Raw genomic sequence first — 19,956 nt, forward strand, 5'->3', positions numbered from 1 at the left:
GAAAGATAAGTTTAATATATCTTCATCTTTTCATTTGATTTCAACTTCTAGTTTTTTGATTTCCAAATCAATATCAGAAACAAAAATATTCTCGGTTTATTATTGAAAACCAAACCGATCTGATTTCATTTAGAAATCCGTACTGAAAATATGATTAGAACAAATATCTATAATTATTTCATCTTTATCTCTCTTTTAAGATCGAAATTTCGGAAAAATTTTGTAAGCAAATTTTCTAGGGTTTTGAATTGAAATTCGATTTAACTTTTAATCTATATTTCCGATCGAAAATTTAGGTTTATTTATGAACTCAGAGCATCTTAATATCCATAACCCGTCAAATGAGATCGGAGAGAGGAACAACACATTTTTTTCTTGAATCAATCGATTCATGTATTTTGAATCTAGGTACGTTTTTGTTTGTTATTGTTGATGTTGTTCTTGTTGTTGTTTGAGGTTCGATTGGTTGTTTTTTATATTTCAATTTTGATTTTACAGGGATGATTAATGGCAGTGGTAATAATTTTCACGGGTAGGTTGAATAATAAGGGGATATAATTGAAGGAGAATGTGACATGAAAGAGGATGAACCGTTTTTAGTTTTTGCTGCTGGTGTTACTGGTGGTGGTGGTTGTCACATGTAATTAGCTGGTTTTAAGAATTGAATCATATATCTAATCTAGAGCATTTGTATCAATTTTTGTTAATAGTTTATGTTCTCACAGAACGTCCATTAGTGATGACATGGTTCATGGAACTAATTACCATTCTTTTGTTGTTATATTCCCTTTCCTGCGGATACCGGAACATCCATTTGTTGCATGCGGTAAATTATTGCAGGTAATTTATGTTTAGAATTAAATTTCTCCTCCCACTCGGCAACAAAACCTCGTTGTTCCCATTCACGTACTAGATCCATGACACCATTGTCAGTAATTGTAAAAAATGGAGCATCACGATCAAACATTAACTCTTTTCCATCTTCAGTCATTTCTCATTTTTGGTCATGGAAAGTAATAGTCACTGACCTTCTGTATTATATTGTTAATATAAGTTACATCAAGGTTAAACATTTCTATGTCTTTCTGCAAGGTGCGAGTTCCTTGTCAACCCTGTGTTGTGGAGCAATAAACTTAACAGTAAGCTACTTGGCATGAGCTTCTCATGACATGGAGGTGTTGCTCCTAGTCTGCTACAATGGTAAGTAGCTAAGAATAATAATGAGACACAGAGAACACTTGCACCTACACTCATTCTACTGGAAATCATTTTTCACATGACCTAGGAACAATGCTAGACTATTTTTGCGTTAAAAACTCCACGCAAAGTGTTTGAAGGGAACCAAGAATAATACCAGTTTTATGTGGTATGGGTGGGTGAAGCATAAATGAAGGCAAGTTACTCTTTCCCCAACCTTTATTATTGCTGGAACTTGAGTTTCAGTGATGAGTTACTTGGAAACTTAGTCTAGATGATAAAACCTTAGCACAACCTACGAATCTGTTTTTCTAATGTCTGGAACATATGTACGATTAAGGCTATAAATAGAGATCTAACCGTTAGAACTAGGTGAAATTTGAATATGTTATACTTAGATTTGTCAGGACAACTCGTCTAAAATTTCAGGATAATCGGACCAAGGAAAGTGGCAGAAACTGCTGTGTTACAGAGACACATTCTGTAGAACTTGTATAACGTGGCAGAGTTTCGAGACCTCTAATTAAGCACTTTAAATCCATGGTTTTGTCTGATTTTTGGATATGTAGAACCCATTTATGTGATGATTGATATGTAAAAGTTTCAAAACAAATGGATCATGGTAAGTAGCCCAAATGGGAAATTTTCTACAGTTATATCTGTCAGAATTCAGTCCCGTTGAATGTGTAAAATCAGTCATAGATTGATATTAGGTTTTTGGCGGTTGTGTGCCTATCTTTTGTTGTAGATTACTAAGCATATACATGAGTTCTAGTAATGTATTAATTACTGAGAAATATCCTGCACAGGCTATAAAACCTGAAGGTGTAGTTGAAATGATGCTTTGTGCAGTTTACTAGTAGGTTCAATATGATATTGTGTTGGTTAGACTAGAAGTTTATAATATATTGTGTTTATCAGATTAAGAATCTAACAGATTTGATAGGCTGGCTAAAACTCAAATAGGACATTCTCCGATATAAAAGTAATTGTTTCAATTAGTTTGTCGATCTTAACGTTGATAACTGCTCTAGGTTTTCAAGTACTGCTTTGATCAAATTTTATGCAAATATTGATAGATGATAAATATATCCTAACTAGTTTCAGTTTTTGAACATCTTATTCAGGTTACTCATAGAAAGAATAAGAATGTCATCTCCTTCTATTCAATGCCTTGGAAAGTTTGTGAGGGAGTTCAAAGGGCTGGGATGTCAAATACTACAAAGTTGCCTTCTACTACTCCTTGAGTAATCTACTTCTAGTTACACAAGCTAAATAGATGTGTAATTTCTAGTTACACATGCTAATTAGATGTGGAACTTTTACTTACACATACTGATTGAATGTGTAACTTCTGGTTACATAGATTTTACTTACATATATTAATGGTTGTTACTGATTGAAAATGTTGCATTCTTTTCATTAAGGTTGCATTCTTTTCATTATTAAACGTGCGTATAATATGTGAATGATAGTATGGTATGAAACATGTATCTAATCGATTTTAGTTAAGTTTCTGCATGTTTTTTTTCTATGCAGGATGATTATAAATGAATGGTATTTACCAGCCTTTGGGGATTGGTTGTTTCTGGAGCAACTGACTGGGTATGGATTATGCATCTATTTACAGGATTACAGGTTTGGGATGCAGAAGTTAGGTACTGTGACATGCATGTGTAACTCTCAGTTACACTAGAAGGATGCATGTGTAACTCCGAATTACGCATGGATTTTGTACGTGTCTCAGCTGATTACACATGCTTGTTTAGGGGTGTTTTGACTATGGTATTTCAATGTTTCTATGGAAGTAATTTCTGAATAATTGTAACCTTTTCTATATCAATTGACGTCTATGCAGGTCTCGATGTGGTTTGCGCGCACTGATAAGAAACTAGCTTACCAAGAGAACCAAGAACATTTATCAAAGCTCTGGGATATTCTTGCGGTTTATGGATGGATAGATAAGGATTTTGGCTACCGTCCAGGTGAGAAGTGATGATTTTTAGCTCTTTTGTAGTTGAAAATGTGTGCTTTATATGGACGTGTAACTCGCAGTTACACAAGTCGGGTGCATTTGTAACTCTCAGTTACACATGATATATGCATGTGTAACTCCTAGTTACACATACTATATGCATGTTCCTCTTTACACTAGACAGATGCACGTGTATCTCCTAGTTACACATTCTAAAATAAACAAACTTGCAACCAAAAAATTCCACATGCTAGGTATCCAAGTCATATGCATGTGTAACTTTCAATTACACATGACAGATGCATGTGTAGCTCCCAGTTACACATGCTAAGATAGGTTATCATGTGTCTTTTCTGTGATCTTTGTTTTATAATTTTGCCTTACAATTGTTCTATAATATTATTATTTTTGCTTTTTGTTCATCCAACCTAATCTATGGATGTTTATTTCGTTGCAGATATGCAAGCATTTTGGAGGGAGGAAGACAAGAAGGAAATGCAAATATTTAAACTTCATAAAAGCACAAATCAGACGTCAGACGCATGTGTAACTCTCAATTATACTAGATAGATGCACATGTAACTCTCAATTACACTAGACAGATGCGTGTGTAACTTCTAGTTACACATGCTAAGAAATTATTGTAAATGAATATTAAAGTAATACATGTATTTTTTGTATGTATTCTTTTTGATGTCTATTTTTTTGATGTTTAACTTTGCATTACACATGGCATAAGGATGTGTAACTTCAGGATACACATGCCATATGCATGTGTAACTTCTGTCATTCACACTGTATTTTAACAATTTTGGGCCTAAATTTAAAATTTTGGGCTTAAATTTAAATTTTATTTAATTTGGAGGTTGACAATATATAAAAGGGCATGGATGTCTTTTAATAACTCGGGGCCTAGATTTAAACTTCTTTTAATTAAGGGCCTTATATTATGGGTTATCCATGAGTTGGACCTTAGCCTAATTTTCCCCCCAAGTGGTGTGCTCGAAAACAAGAGCAAAAGAAACTTGGCCCCAACCGGAACAAGAACTTGAATCAGATTTTGGGTGTTGCTATTGGCCTAAAAAAGCATGCTATATATATGGCAGTGGGCGGCTCTATTGGCCATTACCCATCAGCGGCATTGCACCATCTAGCAGATCATAAACCATGGTGCATTTACACCAATTTGGGTTTAATCTTTTTGTATCAGAAATTTAATTAATGAGCCATAGTGAGTACATAAAGATTTGCAACTCTATTCTTGCTCATTTATTTAGACCTTCTCCAATTTTTGAGCTTAACATAAGCTTCCCATACGTACTCATCAGTCGCAACTCCCAGCAAGTGTAGTTTAATCTTGGCATAGCCTCTCTATGGGAAAAGCTTTCGAAATACATGAGCTTCTTGAGTCCTTTCCTCCCAGCTTCTGTCCTTCCTCACGATATCCAAGTCAAAACCTTGTTTTAATTCCTTCTCCTTCTCATCTATCTGTTCAAAACTAATATTGCATCAGAAAAACATCTCAACAACATAACCAAATTTATATCTCTTTCCACAAGCTGAATTACCAAAAGCTAAATGTAAACAATAAAACTTACAGCATCATAGAAACGGTCATGTTTCCCGTTTCTTCTCATTAAGTCGCCAGCTCTCCGGGGAAGAATATGGATGTGTACATGAGGTACCGTCTGTCCTGCCTCTGGTCCATCCTGGTATTGGCAAAAAAACAAGAAAGACCATCGACATCCCTATCAAATTAAGCTTTAGAGTTCAGACTCCACTGAGCAAGCAAAACAAGAAACTTAGTCTAGCGAGTTCATGTATGTTTCCGTCTCGGTCCTAATTAAAATGCTCCACAAAAAAGAAAATTAAGATTCAAATTAAAGATATGAAAGTTATACCTGTATGGTAAAGGTGAGTGAGGATGCTTGGTAGTGATCTTCAAGTGTACCGCCTACCTTATGTGCAGTGAGCCACAGATCAGTTGCCTCTTCTGAAGTTAAGTCAACGAAACGCTTTACTACGCGCTTCGGACAGATTAGAACATGTATACTGGTATATGTTAAGGGTAGTCATCATCCTGAAATCAGCCTCATAAAATAGTAGGCAACCAAAATAACAAAATAGTTCTAACAAGTACATAAATCTAAAAATCAATTAGTGAAAAGGATATGACCTGCAAAACAAAGGAAACAAAAAATAACAATCAATTACTGCTCCAAAATAATGTTATCTACTGGAAATATGAATTTTGAGAACGGAAATGGAAACGAACCGGGAAGAAGAGGTCTAAGATTAACCATAGCAAAGGTGAGCTGAGTTGTATGAAAAACTTCTTTGTGGTATACTTTGTATGGACCAAACATATAATACTCCTCCTCAGATGCTGATGATGTTGAGAATGCCATTTCTACTAGCTAAAATTCAAGATTGAGAAGAAGAAGATGAAGATCAATGGACTCGAACTGAAAGTTAGGTTTAAACTTCATTTCACTTTTTAAATCTTACATCACAGAATAATTCCCAGAATAATTTCAGTTGGAGTTGTTGGTATCCATTATTCATTTTTAATTCTTTTACTTGACTTGTATTTCATTGACCAGAAGTCAACAACATCTTGAGCTTGAGCATGGGCTTGGACTTGAAAAACAAGCCCAATAAGTCATAAGCAAACATCATCGGACGGTTTATAATGCAGGAGATGCATCATCCAAAGGATAACAGAAACAGGGTCTTATCCTAAAACCTCATCTGAGCAAAGAGGAAGAAGAGAAGTTCAATTTCACAATTGAAGCAGCAGCAGCAGCAGCTGTGAAGGAAAAACAAGAAAGATGGCAACAGCAACAGCATCATCAACATGGAATATGACCTCACTTAGGTCTGCATTACCAACTACTCTTCCCTCTCCATCTCCTTCTTTATCAATCCCTTCTCTTCACTTCCCCATTTCATCAGCATACACTTCCTCATCTCTCAAATTCTCATCTTCTACTCAAAAACCCAAAATGATGATTCCTACTTTTAATGGTCTTTCTTCTCTAAACCCACTTCTCTCCTTTGGTACCCAAGGTAACATCCTAAACCTAGAAATCCAATTATCCAAAAATGACCTTAATTTCTTTATTTTCTGACATACCCAAGTCTTGTTTTTGGTTTTTGCAGATATGGGATTTACATTAACAATCATTGATAATGGTGGGAGGGTGTATGCGATGAGGCATGGAAGGAAAGTACCAAAGCTCAATCGACCACCTGATCAGAGAAAGGCTTTGCTGAGAGGTTTAACTACTCAACTCCTGAAACATGGTAGAATTAAGACTACTAGAGCTAGGGCAAGTGCAATGAGAAAGTTTGTTGATAAGATGATTACATTAGCAAAAGATGGGTCTCTTCACAAACGTAGACAGGCTTTAGGATACATTTATGAGAAACAAATTGTTCATGCCTTGTTTGCTGAAGTGCCTGAGAGATATGGAGAAAGAAATGGTGGGTACACTAGGATTATTAGAACCTTGCCTAGACGTGGTGATAATGCTCCAATGGCTTACATTGAGCTTGTTTAGAGGTACAAAGATAACAATTTTAAAATGTTTGGTGTTGTTAATTTGGTAAAACGGTTTATGTTTTGAAGTTAGATGAAATGATTGTGCAACAATTTGTTAAGATTTTGTTATTCAGCTTCTTTGTTATAATGCTAGCGCAACGTAGATAATTGCGATTGAATGCTAAGTTATATTTGAGATGTATATTGTGGAATCAAGGATGTTTTTGGAATGAATTTGTGCTGTTGATGTATGGGTTAGTTATGGTTTTGTTAGGGAGGAAACTATTAGCGATTCACTTAGTGCTGAAGCTAGAATTGTGAGTGAAGCTACATTGTGAATCACATGATGCATAATTGGTTGAATCATATTTATCTGAAGTACCATATTGGTTCATTGAAGGTAAATGACTCTCGCAGTAATATCATCTTTCGGACCTCCCAAGAAGTTATGTCTCACCTATTGCTTGGAACATTTTTATATTGAGAATCGCATACTGTAGAAACATGTACTGTTAGAGAGAGGAACGACAATGTATATAACACCGTTTTATGTGCAGAAAAGAGTCGCAAAGAATGTCTCATTACCTAAGCACTGGGATGTATATAACAATGACCTCCAAAATCCTAGTTGTAAGAGATCATAACCACTTAATCTATGTCCCCCAGGTATTAGATAGTAACAGGAATGGGAATGCATATGACAAGAGTCCGTGGGTTTAGCATTAAGTTGACACCTGAAACTACTTCATCTTCTGGCTACGATTCCGCTTTGAGCAGTTTACTTTCTACTGAATAGATGCTTTTCGTTGGCTAGGAAGCTGCTCTATTAGTATGTCTGTTACTTTTGCAACTTCTCTATTAGTATGTTGTGTTTTGTTTTCTGGATCAATTGCTTCCGGTGGTTGCCTATTTGCCTATATGGTACAGCATTCTAATGCCATCATTTGCTAGTTAATATGGGAAGCAAGTGCCATCATATCCTTGTTAACATGGCAAGCAAGTGCCTTGACAATGGAAAATACCCAGTTAACAGCTTGGATCATGGCTTAGATGGATCATGATTTGGTTGGAACCCGTCAGAAACAAAGTTGGCACATTGTTATACAAGTAAAGCTCCTTGAGACTCTCTAATGCCTAGACAAAATTGCATGAACATAACACAACTGTAAACGGAGCTGTGGTTGATGTATGGCTGACCACATTTAGCGATGGCATGTCATATTGTACGTGTTGACAAGTACAACAAAGTCGTGCAAGTGTTGGCTAAATTAGCGAACTTTGACAAGTACAACAAAGTTGTGATAAGTGTCGACTAAATTAGCAAACTTCGGATGGGAAAAAAACTTCTAGGCTCGTGTTAGTTCTCGACAGGACGGTGTAGTGGTTATCTGCACACAAATGCATAAACTCTTGAACCGTTGGTCTGTTGCCTCCCATTCCTTGGTACACTCTTTCCTCTTTTGAATCGCGTTGTAAATGGTCTTGAAATGGCAAATCCCAGGGTTTATGTTTCGATGCTCGAGGATGTTAGCGGGTTCTCCACCATCCATAGAGCTGTACAACCCTGAGATACCCTTGTTTACTCGATGACGAGGTCACATGTTCCACTAGAGATTCTGGGGGATTGTGGTTATGCTGGCCGTTTCTAACAATAACACCATTTTGAATCAGCAACAAACAGAACACTCAACATATATGGACAAATTATTTTCTTCATTCCCGCATCTCTTTTCCTCGTCTTCCCCATGGGACTTCTAGATTTCTCCGATTACAAGAAAAGGACTTTCTAGATTTCTTTCTTGGACTTGCGACTTCTGTGAACCACGCCTCGCTCGCATCCTAGTTTAAGAATCATTTTTTTGGGACCATGAGTTTTTTAAGGGGACCATAATTTGATTAGGGAACTTTCCCTATAATTATAAGGGATGTCCTAAAAGGTGGAGATGACTAGTTTATCCTTTTACTTAATTAAAATTATAACTAATGTACAACTTCTTCTTCCTCTATTCTACAATTTTTCTTCTTCTCTTCTTCATCAATATATGATCATCTAAACCTGATCGTATACAAATCTAATCAAAATCATCAAATTTTCATCGTCGTCGATTCATTGAGTTTTCATCGTCGATTAATCAATCTTTTATAAACAAACCTATCCATAAATATTTTTCCACAAACCCATTACTTCTAATTCGTTTTTGATTGAAATTTTGAGCCATAGTCATCAAAATATGTTGAATTTGGAGGTTACAGTAGTAAGTTCGGTTAGGATAATTTTGAAAAAAAAACCCTAGTTTTACAACCGAACTTTTAAAAATGAAGAACACGAAGAACACTTCGGCTAAGAATTTTTTTTGGCCTAACCGAACACCTGAGTTCGGCTGAGTCGCAAAAATAATTTCAAAACCGAACTCTTCTCCATATAGCCAAATGTTGAGTTCGGTTTAATCGCCAAAAAAAATCCTAATCGAATTTTATTCAGAAAACCTATACAATGAGTTCGGTTAACTCGCAAAAATAATTTCAAAACCGAACTCTTCTCTGTATAGCCAAATGTTGAGTTCGGTTTAATCGCAATTTTTTTTTTTGCGAACTTACCGAACTCTGTTGTTTAAAGTTCGGTTATAACGTGGTCGAGTCGACTGAACCGAACAAACTCTGTAAACTCAAGCATAGTAGTTCGGTTACATTTGATTTTTCATCAGCTAGCCGAACAAACAAAAACTCCATTAAAGCTCTGGTTCGGTTGCCTGTGATTTTGGATTTATTAACCGAACTGCATTTGCAGAAAGTTCGGTTACATGTTCTTCATATAATCTAACCGAACTTTGTTGACCTGGTTGAAATTTTTTTGTTACAATTTTGATTTTGAAGATATTTTAGGCCATTTATAACAACATTCACTAAGTTACAAGCATACTTCGGTACCCAGAGGATGTTTTTTCTCCATATTCACCCATCTCAAAATAATTTTTTTCTCCATCTTCTTCTTCTTCTATCACTTTAGTCACTCAATAATTCTACTTTAAAAAAACAATCTATTAATTAAACCTTAATCAATGATTAATTACACTAACTAATCATTATACAAAAATAGTCAGAGAGTAATTTTGGTATTAATATAAATATGTAGATAAGGGGTGACCTAAAATTACTTCTAATGTCTTACCCAAAATAAAACAATGGTCCCCCACAAAAAGGCTGATCCCAAAAAACCGTTCTAGTTTAAACTTTAAACCAACAACCTTTTCCAGTAGTCTAAACATTCCTTTTCCTACGCACATCAGTTGGTGTAACAGTAGCCCAATTGTTATTCTAGCCCAATTGTTATTCTAGCCCATTTCGGGGCACCAATACCTTGCTTCCTTTTTGATGTGAAAGATGTCAGAACTATTAATATTTTTTAGTGAAAAGACATTATATTAAATACTAGAAGTTATACGTCGTAATGTTTTCTCCCTTTACAATTCCATTTAGAATTTTTCTTTTCAGAATATTATGCTGGGAGTTTGTTTCAACAAAAAAACCTTTCTTTACACGGTTCCATTTAGCTAGCCTATCTGCTTCACTATTATCAACCCTATTTACATATTTGAAATCTACCAAAATATTGCTACCCAAAAAAGAAAGGACATCATTCAAAATCTTCCTTGTCCTCCAGTCACAGTTCACCTGCCTTCCATTCAAGAAGTTTATACATCCCTACAATCTGATCTTATTTTCACACAAACTTCATTGAGCTCCTTCGCCCATTCTACCGCTTTCTTGATAGCTAATCCTTTTGCTGCTGAGGAACTTGTTGTACTTCCTGCAAAGACTTTAATGTTAGCAATTTTGTTATCTTTCCAATGGATTAAGCCCAAACCATAAGATCCATCATTTTTGTCAAAAGTCGCATCCACATAAAAGACATTGTCTTTGATTTCATCGGAATCATTGGAACTAGACATTCTGTTTTTGATTCCCACCTTATTTTTCAAAGTTGTTTTTCCAAGAAACTGCTCCCTATTATTTAAGGAATTTTTAATAGACCTTATACATTCAATTGGATTAGCTTTAGCATTCTGGAAAACTACAACATTCCTATGATTTCAAATTTCTCAACATATTATACTAAAATGATTCTTCCATTCATTCAAATGACTATTGAACCAAGATTTTACCCAATTCAACATGTTAATGTTAGATGGTGGCAGCTGAATACCCATACCAAACCAGACCGCTTTTGTGAAGTTACAATCCCTAAAAATATGATGATATGTCTCTAAAATTCCCCCACTACACAGAACACAAAACAGATCACCTTTTTTTAATTCTTCATGCATTTTTTCTTTTAAATTCAAAACTCCAACAGCCATTTTCCACACAAACAAACGAATTCTAGGAAAAACATCCAAATTCCACAATTTTAACCAGAATTTATCCTCATTATCCCATACATTAGACAATAATCTATATGCTGACTTAGTGGAAAATTCTCCATTTTTTGTTCTCATCCATCTCATTTTGTCTTGACTATCTGCATTTATGTAAGTTAATTTGATTTTATCAGCAACATCAGGGGTAAAAGCAGCATCAACCTTGTTAATATCCCAACAACCATTATCATCAATCAAATCCGAAACAAGTTTTAAATCATTATTGTGCCAATTCATTAAAATGACCAGTATCAGGGATCCGATTATCTATGTTTATGCTAATATTTCTTCCATCTCCTACTTCCCAAATATAATTTTCCTTAACTATTTCTAATCCTTTTCTAATACTATGCCATATCCAGGATATTTCATAGTCTCTATTCTTATGCAAGGGATTATTTATAGGAAAATACTTCCCTTTCAGTATTCTAACCCAAAGATCATTAGGATTATTCATCATCATCCATGCCAACTTGGAAAGTAATGATAAATTAACATTATGAGGATTTCTGATACCAACACCTCCACTTATTTTAGGAGTTCTGATTTCATCCCAAGCTTTAGGATAAAAAGATTTCTTTGGATTGTCTTTATTCCACCAAAAGTCCCTCTGAATTTTATCGAATTCATCTAAAGTTCCTTTAGGAAACTCAAAACATTGCATCTGATAGCAGGGGAAAGCAGACAATGTCGAGTTAATCAGCACTGTTCTGCCTGCTTGAGATAGCAATTTAGCTTTCCACCCACTCAGAGATTTGTAAGCTCTATCTAAAAGTGGTTCAAAATTCAAAGCCTTCTTCCTATTGAAAAATAGAGGAGTACCTAAATAACTTTCATCAACAGATATTCTGTTAACTTTTAACATTCTTGCTATCATTTTTTCATGTCTTTTATGCATTTTTCTACTGAAATACACCCCCGACTTTTGATAATTTATTGTCTGACCGGAGGAACTAGAAAATATCTCCAGTAAATTCATAAGTTTTCTAACCTCAGGGAGATCTGCTTTACTGAAGATGAAGCAATCATCCGCAAACAATAAATGAGAAATGACAAGACCATTTTTATTAATCATAAACCCTGAGAATTGATTGTTTGATTCAACATGAATAAGTAATCTCGACAGACCCTCTAGCGTCGTAATGAATAAATACGGAGACAATGGGTTTCCTTGTCGAAGACCCCTAGTAGGGCAAAACTGGATACCGAGAATCCCATTCAATAAAATTGTTGACTTCACCGTAGAAATGCATTCAAAAATCAAATCACAAAACTTTTGGCTGAAACCAAATTTTTGAATACATGTATCACAAAATTCCACTCCATTTTGTAAAAGCTTTCGCCAAATCTAATTTAAGAGCAAAGTGCCCTTTACTAAATTTATTAGTTTTCATATTGTGAAGCATTTCATGTGTTATGACAATATTGTCCACTATTTTCCTTTTTGGAATGAAAGCGGATTGATTAGGTGAAATTTTCTTCTCTAGAACCCTTTTCAACCTATTCGCTAGTATTTTAAAGATAAGCTTATACAAGGCATTACTCAAGCTTATCGGCCTAAAGTCTATAGGAGTCACTGGATTTTCAGCCTATGGAATAAGAGAGATAAAAAAATCATTTAGTGATTCCTGTAATTTCCCTGTTACAAAGAACTTGATAACCAAATTAGTGACATCCTCTTCAACTACACTCCAATGTGTTTAAAAAAATCCTGGTGGGTATCCATCAGGACCCGGAGATCCCCAAGAATTCATCTCAAACAACACAGACTTTATCTCCTCTTTATCTGGGATTTTAACTAGATCAAAATTTTCCTCATCAGTTATAACATTGGGGATAATAGTATCAAAAATCTGATCTATTCGATTCCCAGACATAGAACTAATACTAGCAAAATGATTTTTTTAATAATTGATCAAGTTGTTCTTTACCCTCAATCTAAATACCTGAATCTTCTCTAAGAGAGTGAATATGATTATACCTTTTCCTATTTGACGCCACCACATGGAAGTACCTCGTACATTTATCATGCTCATTAAAAAACTTATCCCTGTTATTTTCCAGCCAATATATGTTTTCTATCTTATTCCAATTTTCTAACTCCTTCAAGACTTTTTTTGAAACTAAATGACCTGGTGTAGCATTTTCCTTGTTTATCCTTTTCATTATATCCTCTTTGTTTTTGAAAATATTTTTGAAAACATTTTTATTCCATTTTCTAAAATCCACAGAGAAATCACCAAGAGTTATAATGATATCATTTTCACAACTTTCTTTATTTTCTTCCAAGCATTTTCAAAAAACATATCATACTCCTTATGTTCTTTCCAACCCCTAAAAGGTTTATACGGTCTATGTAGTCTCATTATAATTGGATCTATTTCAATGAACAGAGGACTGTGATCAGACGCTACTCTTGTAAGATGGTGAACCACAGAATCAGGAAAATGTTGAAACCAGCTAATATTAACCAAACTCCTATCAATTCTTTCCCTTATATTAGCATCCCCTTCTCTCGGATTATAGCAAGTGAAGGGATCACCCTGAAACTTAAGGTCTATGAATCCAATCTGTTGAATAACATTTTGGATCAAAGCTGAGTCGCTAGATAAAGCCTCATTTCCACCCTCCTTTTCACTACTATCTAAAATGAAATTAAGATCCCCCACCAACATCCACGGATTTTTAATGTTCTCACTGAGACATTGTAAATAATCCCATTGATCTTTCCTATTAACAGTATTTAAAGCTCCATACATACATGACACAAAACATAAAAACCCCTTAATCTTAACTGACATCATAATAATATTAAACTTAATTTCAAACAATTGTGCTATGCAATTACTATTCCAAGCCACTATTTGACCACTGGATTTTCCAATTGAAGGGATTATTATCCAATCACAAAAATGAAGCTTTTTAGCCGTAGTTTCCATTCTTTCCAGACCCATTTTAGTTTCAGAAATAAAAACCATAGTATATTTTCAAGCAGAAAATTCAGATGGTTAAAAGTTTTAGGACTGTTACATCCTTGAGCATTCCATGAGATTATTTTCATCCTAACTAGAAATTGCTTAAAACTGATAATCCTATGAGTTTTGGAAAACTTAGCATGCAAAGCACAGAAATTAGACCACAAATTGCACCTTAAAGAAAATTTAAAGCACAACACCACCACACAAACAGAGGAAACACCAGTATATTCAAAAAGATAAACGAAAAACAACAGCAAAGAATTTAGTAGTGAAGTACTAACCTGATCAGAGCCTCCAGCACTTGAGCTTCCTTCCCCTAGTTTAAGTTTCCTCACCTTGTTCGAAACCACAGCTTCCTCCCTTTTTTCTTCATCTAACAAAATAACAGGTAGAAGTAGATTCCCCAGATTCTTCAGATGGCACATTAGTCACCCCTTCACCAATCTTCTCATAACCCAAGTTGCAGTATTCAGTCAGTAACCAAGCATATCCTTGTAGATAATGTCTACCAGCCAACACATTTTCCATGAATTTTTCCTTCTCTCTTTGTTTCTGGTATTCCTTATCCATTTCTTCATTAGCATCTAAGTCCTTTTCTTCCTTATCATTCTTAATTGCTTCCTCCCCTAATTGATCCACCTTTTGTTCTTTAATGACCACTGCTTTTGCTTTTATATTAGGATTTGGACTAACCCAGTCAATCTCCATCCTTTGCCTCTTTCCATTAGCCTTATTTACTGCCTCCTTGTCTATTAGACTCATGAATTCATTTGAAGTCTACACTTTGTTCTTTCCCATCTTTGCTTTATTCTTCTTTAAAGTTGAAAAAGCCTTAGCTTCTTCTTTTGAACTAATAACCAATGGATTTTGTCTCTTAAGCTTTGGAGTATCCTTCTTACAATCATATCCATCAGGGTGCATCAACCAATTGCAATAAGAACAAGTTCTAGAAGGTAACCCTTCATAATAAACCTTAAAAATATCTTTCACACAGCTTAAATCAGAAACCAAAACATCAACCTTCTTCACCAGGGGATTGTTAACATCAATAATCGCAAAAATCTTATATTCCCCATCATGAGGGCCAATCATAGTTAAGACTTCACCAACCAGAGGAGCCACCTTTCTTGCTAAGTAAACTCTATCAGCATAAATGTCCTTAAAAGTGAATTTAGCCCAGAACAAGCATTTAGTAAAATCTAAGTCTGACAATCTAACTTGTTCTATATTTTCTCTAAAAGTTAAGAGTCTACCTTCTATAGATGCAACAACCATTACCACTTTAGCAAATTCATCAGGATCCTCAAAAGTAAGAAAAACAAATTATCCTTATCTCCAGTTTCTAGTTAAGATTCTACATGTTCTTCAAGCTCCTCCTTACCTCATCATGCTTGAGCTCTATGTGATAAAGTCCTACTTCTCTGAAAACTTTCCCAACCAGCTATATGGATTCTCCTTTTTTGATACAATTAGCAGCTCTTTTCAAGAAATCAAGCAATCTCATGTTTCCCTTATCTGCTGGATTAGCCTTTTGTTCCATTAAATCCACCACCTTACTTAAACCTAAAGACATTATTAAGTCTCCCATTGAAAGTAGATGCTGATTTTGCAGAACAGTGGTTTTGATTAAGAAATTTTTTTGTAGCCAAACGGTTTGATAAAAAGAAAATCCTCTGTGATTGATTTCATACATATATGAGAGGAAAATACACTCAACACTGTAACTAGCAAGCTATTTTCCACTTGTATAAAAATTTCTAAAATACCCATGCAATATATAATATCTCCAATTAAACAAAGATTCATTCTTTTATCTACTGTCATGGAAAACTTTATTCTGCAGAGAACAATAATTACCTTCCTCGTATACTCCATTTTGATCAAACCATCCTTGCATGACAAACCTTCTTCTGCAAGTTCAGCTTTGGGATTACACGTGTCGATCTGCTTCCACCAGATGTCAAATTTATGAATCACTGAGTCGAAACACCTATTCCACATCTTTAGAAGGGGATCTAGCAAAACCCTCATAGAAGATTTCATAGCCATGGAATCCGGTAGGAGGAAAACTAGTTTCAGGGAAATTAACTCTTGATGGAGAGCTCCAAATTCAGGCTGAAATTAGATCCATGAAAACAAAAAGATCGAGTTAAAATCAAAACAAAAGCAAACCCACCTAAAATTTACGATATGAAATAAGAAAACCAATCAGCAGGCAAAATTCATAAAACGAAACTTAAAAGATATCAAAAACTCAATCACTTATCTTAGCATGTACTTCACATCCTAAATTGAAAAGTTGAATTCACCATTTTAGTTTATCTTGCTTTCAATTTTCATAAGAGATGATTTTGAAATTTTGGATCGGTGAAGAAAGAGTCGACTCAGAATTCGCCCGATTTGCAGAGCCTCAATCTCATCATACCATCCTCCCTCTATACTTTGATCCAGAACTATTAATATAACTAGTCGACATACCGGGTTTGTTCGGTTTGTTTCATAGAAATGTGAGGTATCCGAGTATTATTCAGGAATGGGTCTATAATAATCAGCTTAAGCTATCTGAAAGTAACAGGGCCTGATTTTCCAAGGAAAGAGCCTCAAGACATTATAAAAAATTATTTCTCAAACTAATCCCCGGCATCTTTACCAGGAAGCTAGCTGTAAATTTATATAAGTTCCACAATCCATCGTCTTATGCCATCTCGGCTTACTGAAGGGCAGTTCTTGTGTGCACCATGGTAACAAATTAAGTTCTCCATCATGGTAAAATTAATTAAATGACATAATATTTAACACCAACAAAGTTGAACCGCTAACTGGTATTTCCTCAAAGAATATTCTTTATTCAATATAATTCTTCCACCATTATATTATCTTAAATCAGGTTCCTCTAACACAAATTATTTTTCTCTATGTTTTACTCAATCTGATTTTTGCGACCATGAATTCCGATTTTGATTCTTCTGGAGGAAATGAAAGTTAATATGGATGTGTACGGAGAGGAGCAAGAAAAGTATTTGAAGATTTTGTGACAGTTAGATAAAGAGTTTGTTGAGGCTAGAAGGCGCTGAAACGATATGTTGCAAATACATTCAGGAATAATACGTAGGCATTTAGAGCCAAAACAAGTTTGCACAAGAAGATGGACGTGTCGAGGGTGACACTTTTACCATGAGAAGCTGATGCATGTGTATTTTGTTCCTGGAAGTGTGTATTTTGATGAAAATTTTCAGCATTGATTTCGCACGAGCTACAACTTGCTTCAAAGAATTGTTACTGAGCTTTGTCTGGTACAACCTTTATTTAATTATCAGTTTGGTGCAAGAAATGTACGTGGATTTAGTTCTGAAAAAAAAACACTGCAGCCGTACCAATATTATGTTATCGGATATACCTTAGATATATTATGGGAAAAACAAATGCATTCAAATATATCTTTGTGTGTCGTGAAACAGTAGTCAACTATTTCGGATACGCAAACCTACTCAGACATGTGTTGATCGAATTCTTAAGGAAAATATGAAAAAGGGTTCCCAAGAATGTTAGGTAGTTTTGATTGCATGCATTTAGCGTGGCAAGGATGTCCAGTTGAGTGGACAGTTCTATTTAAGGGTCATTGCCCACAACCAACTGAAATTTTCTGAATTTCAGCTAGTTATGATTGTTGGATTTGACATGTCTTTTTCCGGCTTCTGGGTTCACAAAATGACATCAATGTTTTGCGTAAATCATCATTGTTTGAAGATCTAAAGCATTTTCATAATCAACGGTCATAACTACGCGTATTATCTGGCAGATGGTATCTATCCAAAATGGTCTACTTTAGTTCAAGTCTACATCAGACTGGCGAGGATCCTATTTAAAGGGTAAGTAGTATTTTTGACATGCAACGAAAGTAGTTAATATCGTGTACTGGTATAGTATCGGCTAGGTGTGATACACCTAAACAAATGGTTATATCAGGCTTTATCAGCAATACACAATTAACATTGTAATTTTATAATTTATAGGTGGATGTGCATTATGTTACTTATAATTTTAATGGAATATATTTATAACGTAAAAACATCAATTAAAGTAGTTTCATTTGATACCTAACATCCTCAATCATATAATTTGTATGGGAAGAAAAATTAAATCAAAATGACAAAAGAAAACATTGTTAATAAATACCTTTACACCCTTACCGATATTATCGGATGATACTGCGATCGACATATCAATCTGATACGACCGATATAATCATGTACCACTGATACTTTGTGTATCGTTTAGGTTAAAGGCTTATACATGATAAATTACGATATTTTTGAACTGTACGACCGATATTAACTACATTGCGTGCAACAATAGCTTTGAGGAATGATGTCGATCGCGCATTTAAAATTTTGAAAAGGAAATCCGGCATCGTTTGTGGGTCATGTCTCTTTTATGATCTTCAAGAAATGAAAAAAATTATGCTCACTTGCATAATTTTGCATAACATGGTCCTCGAGAAAACCCCACGTAATCCTAGCTGGACTAGTTATCCACATAAAATTTGGCGGATGATCTTGCATAATAAGTTTCCTTATTTTTAACGAACCGGTAAGAATCTCACCTTTTTACAAAACGCAAGTAGCAACACCACATATTTCTAAATAGGAAGAAGAAACCTTCCAATTTGATTTGAAATATGGATCATTAAAAAACTTAATTGTGTTAGGGATTTTGGTGTCACACTGAAGCTTTGACAAGCAGTCGACTGCAAATCGACGTTCCCTTTCTCTCTGCATAATAATAAGTTCACCTTCATTCCAACTATCTTTAGTCTGGAGTTCAGGTTTATCCAAGTTTTCCAACATTTCGTTTTAACATACTCCTTTATTCACACATTTTTGTGACAGGAACAAGTCCCTATATAAAAGGTGCAGCAAGTTTTAACTTATCCAAAATTTCTTTGGACTTCTTTCGTTACATGTTATCCATAGTAAAACCTAATTTGGTGTGAATGAGGTACTTGACATCCATGGTGTCAACTACCATTTCAAGTTTATCTACTCCCCCTAAACTGGCTACCTTCATCACCTTATTTTCCCCTAATAACTCATGTACCAAGTTAGAAGGGCAGAAAAGGGCCAACCTGAAACTGTAGGCGAAACACTACATGTAGCTGGTCGAAGACACGCTCCATAACCAGCTTTCTTCCATGGTGGAGTACGGACCATCAGAAGGCTCTTGAATAAAATCTTCCGGAGAGGCACCTAGTAAACTAATACTTATTTTAGAATACGACGTCCATCTATTGGAACGTGAAAGAGAAGTCTCTAGACCATTTAAGTGCTTATACAAGTTTGGTATATGTTGGTTCCCTGGTGGAAGCTTAGCCTAGTCACGAACCTCCTTGTTAACGAACATTGTAATCCGTAATTGTTTAAGTTTCATTCTGTATATTCTAAAAGATGAATATATTCGACAATTCCAGGTTATCCATGAGATAAAAAACAAAAATATTAACCTATGTTTTTTATCAACCTACCAGCAAGTATTTGATGCTTCGATTTATAAGATTTACCCCAACTTTTTTTTTTATGTTAGCATCATTATCATATAAAGTTAAAAATGTCGATGAGTATGTACATAAAAGATTGCACAGGAAACAAATTACCGATTGTAAAACTTTTGTCGCTAAAAGTAATCTATATCGGTATTGACGGATTTATACAAGATCTAATTAAGTAATCATCAAATGGTTGTTATTTGTCGAAAATTAAACCATGTTTGAATAATTATTTTTCAGGGACTGTTTTGTAAACGACCTTTTTGATCATCTTATCTATAAAATATTCTTGAGATATCCTG

At 34.9% G+C, this 19,956-nt stretch overlaps 3 protein-coding genes across 3 annotated transcripts; 1 reads left to right on the top strand and 2 right to left on the bottom strand.

The window, feature by feature from the left end:
- Positions 1-4,370: 4,370 nt before the first annotated feature.
- On the bottom strand, positions 4,371-5,694 carry LOC113314180 (bifunctional bis(5'-adenosyl)-triphosphatase/adenylylsulfatase FHIT-like). Its single transcript, XM_026562947.1, has 4 exons — positions 5,446-5,694; positions 5,074-5,220; positions 4,771-4,881; positions 4,371-4,660 (listed from the first exon to the last, which is right to left on the bottom strand). The coding sequence occupies exons 1-4, from the start codon at positions 5,578-5,580 to the stop codon at positions 4,544-4,546; spliced, it is 510 nt and encodes a 169-aa protein (XP_026418732.1). The 5' UTR covers positions 5,581-5,694; the 3' UTR covers positions 4,371-4,543.
- Positions 5,695-5,928: 234 nt separating this feature from the next.
- Positions 5,929-6,950, top strand: LOC113307848 (50S ribosomal protein L17, chloroplastic). Its single transcript, XM_026556309.1, has 2 exons — positions 5,929-6,241; positions 6,335-6,950. Exons 1-2 carry the CDS (start codon positions 6,004-6,006, stop codon positions 6,733-6,735), a joined length of 639 nt encoding a protein of 212 aa, XP_026412094.1. The 5' UTR covers positions 5,929-6,003; the 3' UTR covers positions 6,736-6,950.
- A 6,430-nt stretch (positions 6,951-13,380) lies between these two features.
- On the bottom strand, positions 13,381-14,088 carry LOC113312393. The gene has a single exon (XM_026561143.1). The coding sequence runs from the start codon at positions 14,086-14,088 to the stop codon at positions 13,381-13,383; it is 708 nt and encodes a 235-aa protein (XP_026416928.1).
- Positions 14,089-19,956: the final 5,868 nt, after the last annotated feature.

Source organism: Papaver somniferum, chromosome 9, assembly GCF_003573695.1.
Source record: "Papaver somniferum cultivar HN1 chromosome 9, ASM357369v1, whole genome shotgun sequence".
Taxonomy (NCBI): Eukaryota; Viridiplantae; Streptophyta; class Magnoliopsida; order Ranunculales; family Papaveraceae; genus Papaver; species Papaver somniferum.

Coding starts and splice junctions, on each gene's coding strand:
- LOC113307848 (XM_026556309.1), top strand. CDS start 6,004: ATGGCAACAGCAACAGCATCATCAACATGGAATATGACCTCACTTAGG. Junction 6,242..6,334: donor TCTCTCCTTTGGTACCCAAG/GTAACATCCTAA, acceptor TGGTTTTTGCAG/ATATGGGATTTACATTAACA.
- LOC113312393 (XM_026561143.1), bottom strand. CDS start 14,088: ATGGGTCTGGAAAGAATGGAAACTACGGCTAAAAAGCTTCATTTTTGT.
- LOC113314180 (XM_026562947.1), bottom strand. CDS start 5,580: ATGGCATTCTCAACATCATCAGCATCTGAGGAGGAGTATTATATGTTT. Junction 5,221..5,445: donor TTAGACCTCTTCTTCCCGGT/TCGTTTCCATTT, acceptor TATACCAGTATA/CATGTTCTAATCTGTCCGAA. Junction 4,661..4,770: donor ATGACCGTTTCTATGATGCT/GTAAGTTTTATT, acceptor AGTTTTGAACAG/ATAGATGAGAAGGAGAAGGA.